This window comes from Chelonoidis abingdonii, chromosome 2 (genome assembly GCF_003597395.2).
Source record: "Chelonoidis abingdonii isolate Lonesome George chromosome 2, CheloAbing_2.0, whole genome shotgun sequence".
Lineage (NCBI taxonomy): Eukaryota > Metazoa > Chordata > Testudines > Testudinidae > Chelonoidis > Chelonoidis abingdonii.
The window spans coordinates 95,412,302-95,429,112 of NC_133770.1; the positions used below are offsets into that span (position 1 = coordinate 95,412,302).

At 38.6% G+C, this 16,811-nt stretch overlaps 1 protein-coding gene across 3 annotated transcripts in view; it reads right to left on the reverse strand.

The window, feature by feature from the left end:
• AOAH (acyloxyacyl hydrolase) overlaps nt 1–16,811 on the reverse strand; it is a 117,210-nt gene that overhangs the window by 29,540 nt on the left and 70,859 nt on the right. For all 3 annotated transcript variants that reach the window (XM_032785444.2, XM_032785440.2, XM_032785442.2), the window contains exons 14-16: nt 15,349–15,431; nt 8,483–8,519; nt 5,974–6,048 (exon numbers count right to left, since the gene is read on the reverse strand). In XM_032785444.2, coding sequence (XP_032641335.1) covers nt 5,974–6,048; nt 8,483–8,519; nt 15,349–15,431 — 195 coding nt within the window. The remainder of the gene's footprint in view (nt 1–5,973; nt 6,049–8,482; nt 8,520–15,348; nt 15,432–16,811) is intronic.

Genomic DNA, 16,811 nt, shown 5'->3' on the forward strand with positions numbered 1-16,811 from the left:
GTTTTGCTGTATTTTGTTAAACAGCTGCTTTGTTTGACCCCAGAAGTGGATGAAATGATTTTCGAGTATATAAATAGCTTTAAGATGAAAGATGTGGTGTAAATTTAAGATACTGTTATGACAGTTGCATTGGATAACAGCAGATATTTTCCAAACTACCGTGTAAATCTCACATTCAATACATTGTTGTCTGGGTATAACAGACAGACATCATCTATAGCTGAGGCTTTCAAATCTTGTATGTCTTTTACCAGTGCTACGAGGCAGAGTGGAATACTGCTGATGTAGCAAATTAGACGCAGGAGCAGCAGACATTTCATCTTCCACAGAATAATTGCACAGGAACATTGTTAAAATACTGGGATTGTCAGTGAGACACAGCAACAAAGACTTAGGTTTTCATTGATCGGGAGTCTCAGTGGCTAGTGAGAGCAGATTTACCTTTCCCCTATTACATTCAGCAGTAAACAGCTTAGAAAAAACCCTGATGGCAAAATAAATTTGAATTAAAAAATGGGCTGCCTGGAGAATAGCCCTCTTTTTTATATTATTCAAACAGCTGTTTTGTTATATAGAAAACTTTCTGATATACACACACACACTTACTGTACACAGTCCTGTTACTTACGCTACACTGACTCTAGAGATAACAGGCCAGTTTTAAGAACATGGCTCTGCAGAGCAAATCCAGTCCTCATCTCTGTGGCTAAGATGTCCCCAGATGGTGCAATTGGTGGTGTTCTGCGGTGCAAGAGAGGGCTACCCATGCACCTGCCACAGGGCTTGGTGCCCAGCTCTGTGGGGCTCCCTGCGTGGAAGTGCACAGGGGACAGGTCATAGACAATCTGTAGAAGGAGCCTCCTGCATGGACACTTCAGCTCTATCTCCCCACCCCATAGTATGTTTATGTTTAAGTATCCATGGGGCTGAAACAGATGCCATCGAGTGGCCTCATTGAGTCCCTCCTCAGCATCCCAGTACTCGGTCTGGCTATCTGAAGTGGATGCTGGGTAGAGGACATTACCATATACACCTATTTTTAGTGTAAAAAACGAAGTATTGTGTTTACAATTTGGCTCTCAAAAGTCCATTCAAAATGGACATTTAAGATTCTGTGGTTAAAATTCAGAATGTGTATGTGTGTATGCTGCCATGCACAGTATGGAACAAAATCTTATTGAATGCAAACTACTGGGAAATCATACTAAATGGGCCATGCCCTGGTATGGTAAGAATGAGTTTAGGTTTACACTGCTGCCCTCAATTTGGAGTTAAATTGTCTTAAAGTCATTCATGAGAGTCTAATACTATTGCTTTCTATTAGTGGTGACTAAATGCTGTAAAACAGTTCCCACTCATATTCACTCTCAGTTTAAAACGAATGTACTTCAGCCATGCGTGTGCCCTTTTTGCTTTTGCTCTCCACAAACGTTCATGCAATCAGTGTCTGCAGAAAGTGATTCTAAAGTCACCTGCACAAGAATTCATGGAAAGCAAATTTGAGCTTTGTGTACCTGAGTATTCATATTGGAAGTGCTCAAGCCATGAAGCAGACACAATCTCATGAGACTTGTTTGACCAATCACAACAAAACACAGCTTGAAAATTGAATACCTGCAGAGAACTATTTATAATTTAGCCTTAGTGTTAAAAATATTGTGTCAGGTTCTTAAATGATGTTAACTGGTGTGGCTTCACTGAAGTCAGTGGAACTATACAGATTTAAATTGAGGATTTGGACTAGTCGATACAAAAAAGTTAAGTGCTTTCAATTAAAAAATGAATTAACAGCACCCGGGGATCTAACTCACATTGTGTATTGCTATATCTGTTATTATGATTACTCCTGTACTCTTTTTTCAACTTGTGGGCTTGGGGGCAGGTTACACTATTAGCAGTCAGGAGACCTGGATTCCATCCAGACTTACTTCTTAGGCAAGTCACTAAGGGTATGCCTATATAGCAAAGAAAAACCTATGGCTGGCCTGTGCCAGCTGACTCAGGCTCATGCGGCTTGGGCTGTGGGGCTGTTTCATTCTGATGTAGATTTCCAGGCTTGGGCTGGAGCGCTGGTTCTAGGACCCAGCTAGGTGGGAGGGTCCCTGGGCACAGAAGTCTACACAGCAATGTAACAGCCTTGCAGCCAGACCCCCACAAGCCCAAGTCAGCTAGCAGGGGCCAGATGTGGGTTTTTCTTTGCTGCGTAGACGTACCCTAAATCTCCATGCCTCAGTTTCTTCATCTGTAAAGTAAGGACAATACTACTTTCCTACCTCAAGAGGGTAGTGCAAAGCTAATCTTAATGCTTGCAAAGAACAACAAACTGTGGAAAACAGGTGCAATTTCTTTTACAGCTGAATGTTGCATAGGTGGAGTCTTTGAAAAGGCTCTAGTTTTAGTTTTGGAGTACTAGAAATGTGTGTTCGTGGGGAGGGAAGGAATCCTGCGGGACAGAACTATATGCTTAAGCAAGGATTTAGGATAATGTCATGTGCTGTATTTTGTACACAAATTGATTATTAGACAAGATTCCTTGGTCGGCACTTAATCTTTGTTAGGTATATGTTTCTAAAGTGTTTAAAAATCCAGTGAGCTGGAAATCAAAAACAACATTCAGGCTTGAACCTACTAAAGTGACATAAGTAGTGACATTTAGCAATCAGATTTGCTGGTCTGCCCTTAAGTCACCTTGTTTAGCCCACAGGTATTGCAGCACTTACAGTTCAAAACCACCATTCTGATCTAAGGCCTGTGCAATATGCAAACACAGTGGGTTGAACTGAAGATAAAGTGACATTCTTAACTCCAAGTTTTCCTACCTTTGTCCATTTATATTAGGCGGCTGCTATTTTAATGTATCTTTTTGTAATTTCCTTTCCATGGTCATGTTTGAAACAAAAACAAACCAAAAAGATGTCTGACAGGCATTTCCATTTTAGTCTTTGCAACAGTTGCTTCAAGGCTTGTCAGAGAACACTAAGTATGGGTGCACTGTCAACACATCGTCAAAGGACATCATCACAGTTCTTGGACACAGTACTCTGCAATAGCTTCATATCATGGCAATCCGTAACACTAAGATATTCAGAAACTGATTTCTGTCACAGTGCATTGTATCAATTCAGACCATCCAAACGTTAATGTGTGGATGTTTGATAAAATGCTACTTCGTGTCAATCTGTTCTAAAGGGCTCTTACATTATTAAGGCCATATATTACCCTCAGAGCTATGCACAGATTTCTCATTGTTATCTTAACACTAACACACCCACACACCCTGTTTAAAAGTTTGCATACTAACATGTTTTTGTCTGATAACTGACAAGAAGGAATTCCTTGCTGGGGTTGTGGTCCTTTAGCCCTTATTCATCAGAGTACTACTGGATTGGGCCTTCCGCAGAAGGCCAGATCAAGGCCTATGTACCACTTAAATACTCGAAACAGATCTCAGTGGGACGTCAACAGCTCACAGGTCTTGGGTTGGCCCTGTATACAGGGGTAAATTTCATCCTTGGTCCTGAGATGCCACAGTCCTGCAAACACTTACATAAGTGAATACATTTACACATGACTAGTCCCATAGAAGTTTATGGGAGTGCTCATGAGCATAAAGCATTTTCAGAACTGGGGACAGTAGGTAGTGGAGCCGGCAATGGTAGCACTGTAATAATGAAATGTTAATCTATTCCCATCATACATCTGAGCTGTCCTTCATTTTAGACAGTGGATTACCTCCATTTCACACTAGTTTGCTATCATTTCAGTTGTAATGTCTTTAGACCATAAATACAGAATCGTGAAAAAGGTTGTAGAAATGGTTTATTATATAAAACGGAATGAGTACATTTAATAATTCCACAGCATTTTAAGCTTCTTGTACTACTTATTTTCTCTTCTTTTTTTTTTTCATTTTGGGTCTTTGAGCCTCATTGTGTCCCACTTTTGCGCCTCAGCAGGCAGAGAGAGATAATCTCCATCTGTCTTTATTTTTCTAACCCCATGATTGGACATTACAATGTGGGTACTAGGGGGAAAATAGTGCATGTGCTGCCAATTTGTTATCTTTCTCTTCTACAAATGCCTGTATTACTCACTGCCCAGCTCCCCATATGGGAGGAAATATTGGCATTTTAGTCATACTATGGCTAAGGATTGTTTCTGCAGTGTATACAGTAGCGTTTATCTCTTTTGAAGAGAGAAATATAGGATTAGGCTGGAAGGTCTTTATTACTGCAATTTAAAGCTGCCTTAAAAGACATTTTTATATGTCTAGACTTTTGTTTAAAGTCATATCCAGTAGATGCTCTGCATTCAGGAGAACCTCCGTGGATGCCTCAAAACAAGTTTCCCTGTATATAGAGACATCTTCTTGAAACCAATCCATGGTTTCCTTTCCACTCAGTTCTATCTGTGGGAGCAGTGAATTTCTGCATAAGGCAGCAGCATCTTCCCTTCATAGAAAGAGTAACAAGAATGACTGTATTCTTATAACCCTGTGCTTTTGATCCCAGTAATCTTTTTGGTGGGAAACAGAGAGCACAGAATATTTCACTACACAAAAGTACCACTGTCATGTGACAAAGGGGGGATAAATATTTTAAAAAAATATTAATAATAAATAGCATTTTAAAAAATCTACACAAATGGAGGAGGCAAAGAATAGTTTTGCATTGGGGAGGAGAAATAATTTTGTAAAATAATAAAAAAATTATGTTAGAGACAAAGGAAAGCAGAGGGGTTACCTGAATTAGAGAAAGAAATATTGAAGACTAAAGGAAATTCATAGATTCAAAGGCCAGAAGGGACCCGTATGATCATATGGTCTGATCTCCTGCATCACAGATACTAGCATTTGTACGTTTCCATGATTAGATAGATGTCTAAGCTGTTGCATGAAGATGCATAAACCCTGATATTTCATTTGTGTAATGATATTATGATTACATATTACCATGTATAGGTAGCATGTATTTGTCATTGTCATGTCTTGTCTATTACTGTCAACTTCATTATAGCCTGCTTCTGTTCCACGGCTTTAGACATATTACTGAGCCACTGGGTAATGTAATGGCTTTATTTTCTTATTAATAGCTCAGTACTAGGTTCTACTGTTATATAGCAGATTCTTGCCTTATTGAATGCACAGGTTGAGCAGTGTTGACTTAATAAGCAGCTATTCAATATTTTTTTTTTTCAGTGTCCAGCCTGCGGTCTGTAGCCTTATTTATTGCACACTATACAAACCCTGCTCTATTGATTTCCTCATGGCTTCCTTATGGTGCACATCACTACACTACATGTGCATCACAGACATTAATGAATTTATTTGCACGACAGCCCTGTGAAATGAATAGATATTATTGTCCTCATTTTACATATGTGGAACTGAAGCACAGAGAGATTAAGATCCAAAGTATACAGTAATTTGAGCACTGAATTTGAGATACCTGGGACCTGATTTTTCAGAGTAATACGTTCAAAATACAGCATGTACTGACTTTAAGTAAGATGCCTGTACACTGCTTGTTATTTTAAAATCTGATTTTCATTCATGCTTTGTTCCTACTGCTAAATAACACTTTGTTTTAAGAATGCTGTTCAGAGGCTCCTGAAAGGAAGAAACACAAGTGTCCAGTTGGAGCTGAAGAGTGCTAATGATTGAACGACACAGCATAGTGTCCCCAGGTCTGGGTTAAGAGTGGAAGAATCTCGTGATTTCACCTAGACACATGTAAGGGCAAGAGGCCTATCTGTGAGGTGATCCACTCTGAGAGATGCAAAAGGGAGCACAGTAGCAGCTAGCCCTGTAACTGTGACTAATATTTTTCTGCACAGATAAAAAAGAGCACTGCTAACAACAAAAGCACATTTTAATTGAATAAAATAAGAAGATTGAAATGTCTAGCTAGTGAAAAGACCTCCAAGCCATATATATGGTAATATAAATGGTATTTTAGTTTCTTGATGCCTTACCCATTGCAGACATCATTCCCAATTGAAGCATAGATAACTATGGCTGGATTGTCCAACAGCTGATTCCTAGCCAAGCTAAAAAATATAAAAAATAAATAAGTAGAAATATTAATGTTGAAGACCATTCTCATATAGTAATTTGAATTACATACACTGCTTGTGAGAGCATACGCATATTATGAAGTATTTCTTTTAGATTTAGGCTATGTTAGAATCATTCTAAATCTGTTTTTATTATAGTCTTATATTTTGGTAATTTCATTTTTCATAATTCCCCTTTCCCCTGATATATTTATTTTCACTTCTTTACAAGCTGTTATTCCATCTTCTTTGCATCAATCAGAATCTAAATCAAACACGTTCCTTTCAGGTAAAACCATGACCAAAGCATTTTAATTAGAAATTGGACAAGGGGGACATGTCTCACTCACGATTATGTTTACACTAAGGCTTTGGGTTCAAGGTCAAATCAGGGTATGGTTTTGGCAGCAACGTAGGGTGACCAGACAGCAAATGTGAAAAATCATGATGCGGGTGGGGGGATAATAGAAGCCTATATAAGAAAAAAAACCCAAAATCGGGACTGTCCTTATGAAATTGGAACATCCAGTCACCATACAGCAACATTGCTGACCTCTTGAGAGCTAAACTCTCAAGACTATCACCCAAGATGGAGGAAATCTCATTAAATCAGTTAATTTCATGATTATCAAAAAATTTCCAACATTCAGGGTGGAAGAGAATCTTACACAAATTTAAGTGGAGCTGGAAAATAGGCCCCTTCTGGCTTTGGAGCTGACCTGGAAATCCATAGAGGTAAGTTCAGATCCAGACATTTGAATTGGAAACCACCTCACCCCCAAATTCAGAGAGGATCAGATTCCAGTGACTAATTAGCAAAGGGTCATTTCAGACTGAACATGCATGTCTCCATTGGTGCATTTAGCCAACGCCCAGGACCTGAAACCTTGGCATTTCATGAATTCACATTTTTCCACGAATGTCCCATTGTATTAGAAGATCAGTTCAAAAGTCTCTTGTTCTGTTTTCATTAATCTATAAAGTATATGGTTTAAGACCTAGTTCAAGAAGACACTGCTTATCTTCCTACGTACTGCACTGATAGCCGAGATCAGCTGGAATGCTCTTGCTCATCACCTCTATATTTGAAGCAGCTGGGAGCTGAAAGCAGAATGTGGTTGCTTAAGGCCCTCAACTCTGGGACTTTCTCTTCCTGTTGATCCAACACAGGCACAGTTCATTCAGTTTCAGGGTACAGTGTAAGGCCCATCTATTCAGCAAAAGCTAAACTGGGCTGGCCTTGCCTGGATGCAGAAATATGGGGAACAAGGGGCTTTCCTACTTTGTGCTCACTGCGTAGAGGCCAGACACATGTGGCTAGGAATTAGAGCCACTGCTGTGTGCTAGGTTTCTGCCTTCCTGAAAGGGGTGGCGATGGGCCAGCCCACAGCAGAGTAGGCTAGGTGCAGAGAAACCAGCATTGCACCTATTGAAAGATTGTCACAGAAATAAGTGATACATCAAAACTTCACAGCATGGGTTAAGCCTCGCTTACTACAGTCAAACTTTTTCCTCTTTAAAAACAAGTTGCCAAAGAAAAGGAGAAAGGTGAAAAAATATTTACAATTAGCAATGAGAAGACAAAGCTACATTTGAAAGCAGCTGCCAGGCACACAGGAGTGCTGACAAGTAGCCACAGCCAAGAGGAACTGCTAAGCGCATTCATGGAGGGAAAGGAATTGAGTCACTGGTGGCTGGGGATGCTCAAGGAGACAGACGTGTCTCTCTTGCTGGTGAAGTGGCCCAACACTCAGAAACACTTGTTTCTCCAGTGACTCAGCACTTCCTCCAGTTGTGCATTACAGACACAAGAGCACAGAGTGAGGATCTATTACAGGAAAATCCTACGGATCAGTTTTGATTGATCTGGGACGTGGGAGCCACAGTGTACCTCCATCTATTAACTCTGAGTGTGGCAACTCAAATCAAACCTAGAACTCATCTAAATTCAGCTCAGACTTGGGGTTGTTGCTTGTTCATCCTCAGCCACTCAGCTTTATCAGTCTAAACTTCAGAAATTACATTCACAGAATAAGGCAAAGGGCTGGTTTAATAATTAATTTATGCTGATGTAAATCAAGAGTAACTCAATTGAAGTCAATGGAGTTACATGAGTGTAAACCTAGTGTATGGGCCTGATCCAGACCTCTTTGAAGTCATTGGAAAGACTCCCATTGACTTCCAGCTTTCATTCAGACACTAAGTACGAGCCAATTCAATCAAAAATGTTTTTATTTCAATTACTTATTTTTCATGATGCAGAAGAAATAGGCAGCTTTCCAGATAATGGTAGGTCATTAAATCTATGGTTTAGATTTGGAATCTATCTCAGCCAGTATATTTTTGGTTTGGTTTGGTTTTTGGAAGTTGGAATTCTAATTAAACTACTGTACCTGCACCCAGAGTACAAATCCCATTTAGTGCTTACCTTTTCATTAACTCCAGAAGATTTTTTGAAGATCCACCTACATGATCAAACACAGTGAGAGAAAGAGAAATAGGATAACACCATTAAAATTACAGATCTCTAGAGTGAATTTGTTTTTTTTAGAGATGTAGCACACAATCTCCATGCCCTTTCTTTTGGGTTCTATTTACTGAATAAAAATCTTTCCATGGACCTCCTTTCCTCCACCTGCACAAAACAGTGCCAGCAACTGACCAACACTATAAACATGCTTCCACTGGTATTTTATATAATAGTGAAGGATCTGATTCAAAACCCCAGATTAAAATACTTCTGAACTTTTGGGTAAATTTGAATCTGGATTTGAATCTAGATTTAACTGCTTTGGCCACACAGTCATCTCCAGTAAACCAGCCATCCTTGTTTGTGAACAGCCAAACTGCTTCTAACTTTCCCTGTAAATTGAGAAGTGAATCATTCTCACAATTTAATAAAAATGAATAGCCCACGTCTTGATAACCTTATAAGTGACAAGCATATGAAAAATGGGACTATGCCAACAGCACCTTTTACAACATATGGTGCAGCTGTGAATTTCAGTAGCATTTCATCCAACTGGTAAACAGCAGACCTCTGCCCCAGTGGGAGGGAAACCAGCAGACTCATCCTGTGGCATTCTGCAGTGGAGACTTCACTAAGACTTTAAATCAGGAAAATATCCCTGTTCTGAAAAGTACTTAAGCACGTGCATAACTTTAAGCAAGTGCTTAAAAACTAAGCTTGTGTTTAAATACTTTACTGAATCAAGGCCTTACTCATGTCCACAATCCTGTCATTCCATATTGACAAAGTCATTTCTGTCTCTCTATGGCCAATAGGAGAAAGCATAAGTAGTGACAGCAAGATGGCAGCTGTGGCTATTTTGGAGGTAAAGAACAATAATGGCAGCAAGCTGATAACATTAAAATCTTTCTTTAATTTAATGTATAAAAGCCTGCACTTCAGAAAGGTATCCTCAGTTGTGTGTTCTCTTTAAGTGGCTGGACTCTATAACAATCTATAATTGATTGATGATTTATTAAAAAACTCTATTAATCATATATTAAATCTATATAAGCAATTTATAAATGTAACCTTAATATAAAGTGACATTTTCTTTGCTCTCTTTTTAATATCAGAGGTGGGTATTTTTAACTTGCTGTATACTAGTTTTATGTATTGCAATTAGGTCACTAATGGCTACCCATTAGATAGGTATTTTGATTGGCACACACCAGATTACGTGGGAAATGAAAAGGGGCACTGCTGAAATGTGCTGGAAGAGTCAGGTTCCAAGTTGTGCCAACATTCAGCACTGGGCTGTTTGGCTGTAAATGTTTTATTGCTTAATGAACTTTTTGCTCCCTCAAGACAATAAAGTAATTTAAAATGTTAGGGTGCAAAGAAAAAGATTCCAGGTTTCTTCAAATATATCCAGTTGAACTATTATCCCCCAGACAGCTGAGATGAAGATAACATTTTAAACTTCTAACTGTATTTCAGGCTGCAGTGAAATATCTGGTGCTTTAATGTTCAGTTGGCCAGAGTATACGTTAACTGGTATAGTACTGGAGCTTGTCAGGTCAAAGGCAAAAAAACACCAATACACCAGATCATAGCACAAAATAATGATGAAATATATGATAAATGGTGATTTGCAAAACTGAAACAATTCCAGCATCAATAAAGAAGGGCAGGTTCAGAACTCTTAACAACAATTAGGGATATAGGGGTAATGTCTTCAGAGGCAAATAGTCTTTTTTGTATGCAGATAGTGAAGTTATTAAGCTACGTGGAATATATATGTATACACACATATTATATGCTTTACAACACAGTGACTATTACACAGTGGTTACACAGCAAATACAATGTAATTACACCATGATTATGTTTTTAACTGCTAAGTATTACCTGTTCATATAGGGCCTGATTCAAAATTCACTGAAACCAGTGGGAGTCTTTCCATTGATTTAAGTGGGCTTTGGATCAGCCCATTCTGGAAGTTTAATTACATTACTAAACTGCCTATTATCACCCCCCCTTTGATTTCATACTTGGTTCATGTATTTTTAGAACTCAGATACATTAATTATATTGTATTTACACTATGATCACTCAGCCATGCAATTAATCTTTCAGTTATATGACTCTAGTGGTAATTACTGATAACAAAAAGTACAACTATAGCATAATTACACTCAATACATTATAAAATGCATGTATATACACTAGGGCTGTCGATTAATTGTAGTTAACTCATGCAATTAACTCAAAAAATTAATTGCGATTAAAAAATTAATCATGATTAATTGCAGTTTTAATCGGACTGCTAAATAATAGAATATCAATTGAAATTTTATTAAATATTTTGGATGTTTTTCTACATTTTCATATATATTGTATTCTGTGTTGTAACTGAAATCAAAGTGTATATTATTTTTGATTATAAATATTTACATTTTTCAATTCACCTCATACAAGTACTGCACTCAAAAACAAAACAACGTAAAATTTCAGAGTCTACAAGTCCACTCAGTCCTACTTCTTCTTCAGCAATCGCTACGACAAACAAGTTTGTTGATATTTACAGGAGATAATGCTGCCCTTTTCTTATTTGCAATGTCACCAGAAAGTGAGAACAGGTATTTCAATGGCACTTTTGTAGTCGGCATGGCAAGGGATTTACATGCCAGATATGCTAAGCATGGCCATGCTTTGGTCACCATTCCAGAGGACATGATTCCATGGTGATGATGCTTGTTAAAAAAAAATTCATGTTATAGCTGTCTCAGATGATGACCCAGCACATGTTCATTTTAAGAACACTTTCACTGTAGATTTGACAAAATGCAAAGAAGGTACCAATGTGAGATTTCTAAAGATAGCTACAGCACTCGACCCAAGGTTTCAGAATTTGAAGTCCCTTCCAAAACCTGAGAGGGACGAGGTGTGGAGCATGCTTTCAGAAATCTTAAAAGAGCATGGATGCATGGCCCCTGAAATGGTGGTTGAAGCATGAAGGAACATATGAATCTTTAGCGCATCTGGCACATAAATATCTTGTGACATTGGCTACAACAGTACCATAAGAAAACCTGTTCTTGCTTTCAGGTGATATTGTAAACAAGAAGCGGGCAGTGTTATCTCCTGCAAATGTAACCAAACTTGTTTGTCTGAGTGATTGGCTGAACAAGAAGTAGGACTGAGTGAACTTGCAGGATCTAAAATTTTATGTTGTTTTATTTTTGAATGCAGTTTTTTTTTGTACATAATTCTGCATTTGTAAGTTCAACTTTCATGATAAAGAGATTCCACTACAGTGCTTGTATTAGGTGAATTGAAAAATACTATTTCTTTTTACAGTGCAAATACTTGTAACCAAAAAAAAATATAAAGTGAGCACTGTACACTTTGTATTCTGTGTTGTAACTGAAATCAATAAATGTGACAATGTAGAAAACACTCAAAAATACTTAAATAAATGGTATTCTATTATTAACAGTATGATTAATCATGCAATTAATTGTGATTAACTTTTTAATCTCTTGACAGCCCCAATATACACACACAATGATGTCTGTGTGTGAAAAAGAGGTGGGTGAATACTGCAAATCAAAATCCTGTAACTATTAGATGATTTTTAAAGGAATCCACTTTGACTCTGTTCATGTCCCTCTCATGTTCATCTTTATGAATATTCTAGTAAAATAAATTCACTAGCAGAAATGTTCATCAAAACAACAGATTTTAAGCACATATTGTGGAACATACACAAAAAGTAAATTTGGAACACATAATTGTGAGTATCTGTACTGGAAACCTGATCCTAAGAGTTGCACTAATCCAACCAGAAAACAAAAATATGCCATGCGACCTACCGATCCACTTAAAACAGCTTGAGTTTAGGACTTCAGAAATTGAATAAGTGTGATGAACTGATTGTGAATAAGCTATGCTCCAAAAAGCATTTCCAGAAGTTATTCAACAAATAATTTTGAAGAGAAAATTAATTAGATTGGTAAACTGTTTACAGATCACTAGCAAACTGAAGAAAGAAGTGAAATTGCTAGAGAAAATGATTAGTTATGAATTATTAACCTAGCTCATGTATTAAACATGTTGGAAAGCCACTCGTGAGCTATGTGTATCATTTCAAATGAGTGCGGAGAAAGCCTTTATACCATACCATCATGTATATACCACACACGTTACAGATAAACTATTTTAGGAGTGTCCTGGAGAATTTTTATAGTTTCTAGTGTGACTATTTTTGTATCTCTCCATCTGTAAAGCAAGTGCCTTAGAGACCATGAGTCCAACCATGCAGGGCTCAGATGGAGCCACAAAAATTTTCACAAATAACGTACAAGTATTTTTCTGTCCCTTAAGACTGTCACAAATGTCACAGCTGTTACCTCAGACCTCTCCATAGATATAAATATTTACTAGGTCACTTTGGGAAATCGGGACCCTCCAGTTCACAATGGCACTGAAATACCATTTCTAGCTTTATAGGATATTGGACATCGTTTTGTTTCAGAAAGCTGTTACGGGCCATACCCTCAGTCTTTCCTGGCTCCCTTTGCACTGTGGCCCAGGATGCTGCTGTGGAACATTTCTCCACTGTGCACAGACATGTGGAATGCACAGAGATGTGCCTCACTGCAGATGCCTCACAGTTTTCCACCCCCATACAGCAAAACCACGGCACTCACAATGCACCCACCTATGCAGATGGGGCACAGGATTTTGCCAACCTGCAGTGATCAGCGTTCCTGCATGTTGTAAAATGAACAAACATAGGAAACAAAACCTCAAACTTTCCACTAACCCTACCAACACCAAGAAAATAAAATCTCCTTTAAGCACCTAAAACTTTACATATGCAACAATTCCTCAGCTGAATTTTGATAGACATATTTTTAAGCGGCTGATTTTTTTTGTTTGTCTCTCTGCTTCACTTTTAATAGCCAAAGTCTGAATTTTAAAGGAAAATCCATCAAAGTCAGTAAGTCAAAAAAATAATTTCCCATTGACTGAGTCTGGGCCCATCTGAAAGCTCTTATCTGAAGCAGCCCTGCCTTCTATTTGTTTTCATACTGACACTAGGAATATGAGGAAAAGATGACACACAGCTTTCTATGAGGTATATGATAAGAAAACCCTTGTCTAAGTGTTATGGGCTTGATTCCGCACAATGCCACATGGTTCCTGGAGATGCTAAGCGCTTTCATTTCCCAGTGGCTTCACTGGGAGCTGACGAAGCTCAGCACATTGCAGGACTGGTCCTATGATAGAGGAAATTGATTTCTGCACTGTGAATTTCTTTGCATCTTCTTTCTTTTCATGTTTCAAGTAGTAGGAACTATTATTTTAGGCAGATAGGCTATTTTCTCCCAGACGGGACCACTGTCAGATCAGTGATCAGTTTTTAGCCTTACCAATGTTGACAGTGTCCATTTAAATTTGGGGAAAATATTACATCATATGAGGAAATACTTTACAATACTCTGTCAGGAGGATGATCAAGAGAAGACAGTAAGGGAAGTCATCACGGGACTTTTCTATCGCTTGTAATTTTTGTCTTCCTAAATTTTTCTCTCAGTTTTCTTGAGAGAATTTATCCTGGCAAAATCTCACCTTATTTTATACCCTGCTGGTTTCTGCAATATGAGTGTAAAATATCTATTGAAATGAAAAGAGAGAGAGAGATGGAGAGCTCATGAAGATGTATAAAAAAAGAAGAGAGGCCAGAGAAAGAGAGGGAAATTGAACATAAAGCTGCTATAGAGAGGTGATGTTATATGCACAGATTATAAAACCAAAAGGGACCATTGTGATCATCTTGTCTGACAATTTTCATTGCCCCAGGGGATCAATGGAATATGAACCTGGGCCCTCTGACCCTGTGAGTGCCAATCCCCTAGGCCACCAGGACACTTTAAATAGCTTTATTATGTATGCACTATACAAAAGTCTGACCTGTACTCTACAACAGCCTTCTGTGAATAAAGGGTTGTATTGCATATAGAGCATATAATCTCCTGAACATCCCTGTACAATGGGGCAGGAATACCTCCTAGCACATACCTGAATGCCACGATGGGGGTGCAGCACACATTCAGGGATAGGGAGGAAGGCATGTTGCTTCTTTTCAGAGCAGGAATAAGATGCATGAGCCAATCTGCCTTGAGAAGGCAGGATGACTGTGGACCTAATCATAGGTCATAGCACAATTCAGGAATCATTCATTTCTATCTCCACTGCAGGACCAAATGGTATTCCAACCATGTCAGGCACTACCCATTCTGTAACCAGGACTCCTAACATGGTGGCTTTCTGTATCACAAAAGCAGTTTTGATCTTGTATGGCTTTTAATTCTATCACTGATGTAGAATGGCCATGGGAGGTGAGGGGAGAAATATTTGAACTTCCAATCAAGCACAATTTCTAAAGTGTGTAATTTTAGAGGCTCAGAACCTCAGTGCAAACTTCAGTGTTAAGAGTTAAACTTTTTTAATTTTAGAAAAAATATTTAGACAGAGAAAAATGAATTTCAGGTTAGACTTACAGTGAAACACATCAATTATTAGTCAGGCAGAAATCATTCATTAGTCATAGAGTAGATGAAAGGGATCAAGCATAAGTAAGTTCTTATTCAGAATCAATAGAGAGACTGAACCAAAGAGAAAAGACATTGTGTTAAACAGATCCTGTTCTCTACTTCTCCACAATTCATGCATGCAGTTATGTAGCATTATTCTGAATGGTGTTCCTGAGCTGTACCCATTAATTCAACATCAAAATCAAACTTTCATCTGTGGCAAAAATGAGGTTATAGTACCATTTTTGGAAATATTCTGGAAGTCTCTGTGATTGCAGCGGTTTCTTCTGCGTAAACGTAGATAGAGAGAGTCTGTCCAGCCTCTGAAACACATTAACAAACACATTAACAAAAGCCACTCAACTCATATGGTACAAATGAAACCTTTGCTTTAAAGAAAGCGTTAAAGAAAAGGGCTGGCAGATTACATATTAAAAATACATTAAAATATACAATATATTCTCTGAACAGTTTTAGATCCCAATTCTGTATACACTAACTACTGGGCTTAGTATTTACTATCAAGTATAGTACTTTTTGTCAATAGTAGTCCCACTGAAGGCAATGGGACTACTAAGTGTTTGCAGGATTGAACGGGTATTTTGCATTATTTGGCATGTTTTGTTTGCCATGCCATTAAGCACATCCCTCATAGTTTAATTTTGGAATTTTGGCATAATTTAAGCCAATGAAATATGGTAATGTTGACAATTTGATTATTAAAATCAGGGCCGCCCAGAGGGTGGGGCAAGTTGGGCAATTTGCCCCAGGCCCTGGTCCCCGCAGGGGCCCCCACAAGAGTTTTTTGAGGCTTCTGGAGTGAGGTCCTTCACTCACTCTGGGGGCCCCAGAAAACTCTTGTGGTGCTCGAGCTTCTTCCGCTCCAGGTCTTTAGCAGCAATTCGGTGGCGGGGGGGGGGGGCGCCCACTGCAGGTCTTCAGAGCACTTCGGCGGTGGGTCGCGGAGCAGAAGGATGCCCCGCCACTGAAATGCCGCTGAAGTGGGGGTCCCCTGCCGCCAAAGACCCCAGCCCCCCGAATCCTCTGAACGGCCCTGATTAAAATTCTAGTAAGAGATTCAAATTAACATTTTGGGGAAGATTTGTCAGACTATAGCAATCTGGATGCATACAACAATTTAAAAAGATGGACAGAAAGGCAGGATAAGGCAATTGGTAGGTTAACGAGGGTAAGGAAAAACCAAGTAGCCAGAGGAAGCAGCCCATAGATGAGAAAAAGGTAAAACGGCCTTTGTCAGGTTTAAATTGCACTGACTATTTCTGAGGATTTTCATTTAAACTCTTCTCTGACATAAATGACTAGGAAAGCTTTGCTGTGTGGCACAGTAAGGTCCCAAGCCTGAAACTGCTGAACAAGACTTTAGCATCCTTTAGATTTAATTCTCTGAAGAACAGGGAGCCTCAATGGTTTTGAAAAGTCAGAAATCAATTTTAGATCCAAACCTGACATTCCCTTGTTTTTCTACTTCCTCTTTTTACAGTTAATAATTTTCTTTTAAATATAACGATTTAAGTGGAAATCTAGATATCCTCCCAAAAGCTTTCTGTAGGCTGACAGTAGCTTTCAAATTGTCCATATTTCTAGTTGTGTTTATACTGATTCTTCAGATAATTGCTTCACCAACCTTTATGCTGGATGCCATTTACCAAAGCAACACTACTGACATACAGGGATTTTGGCTT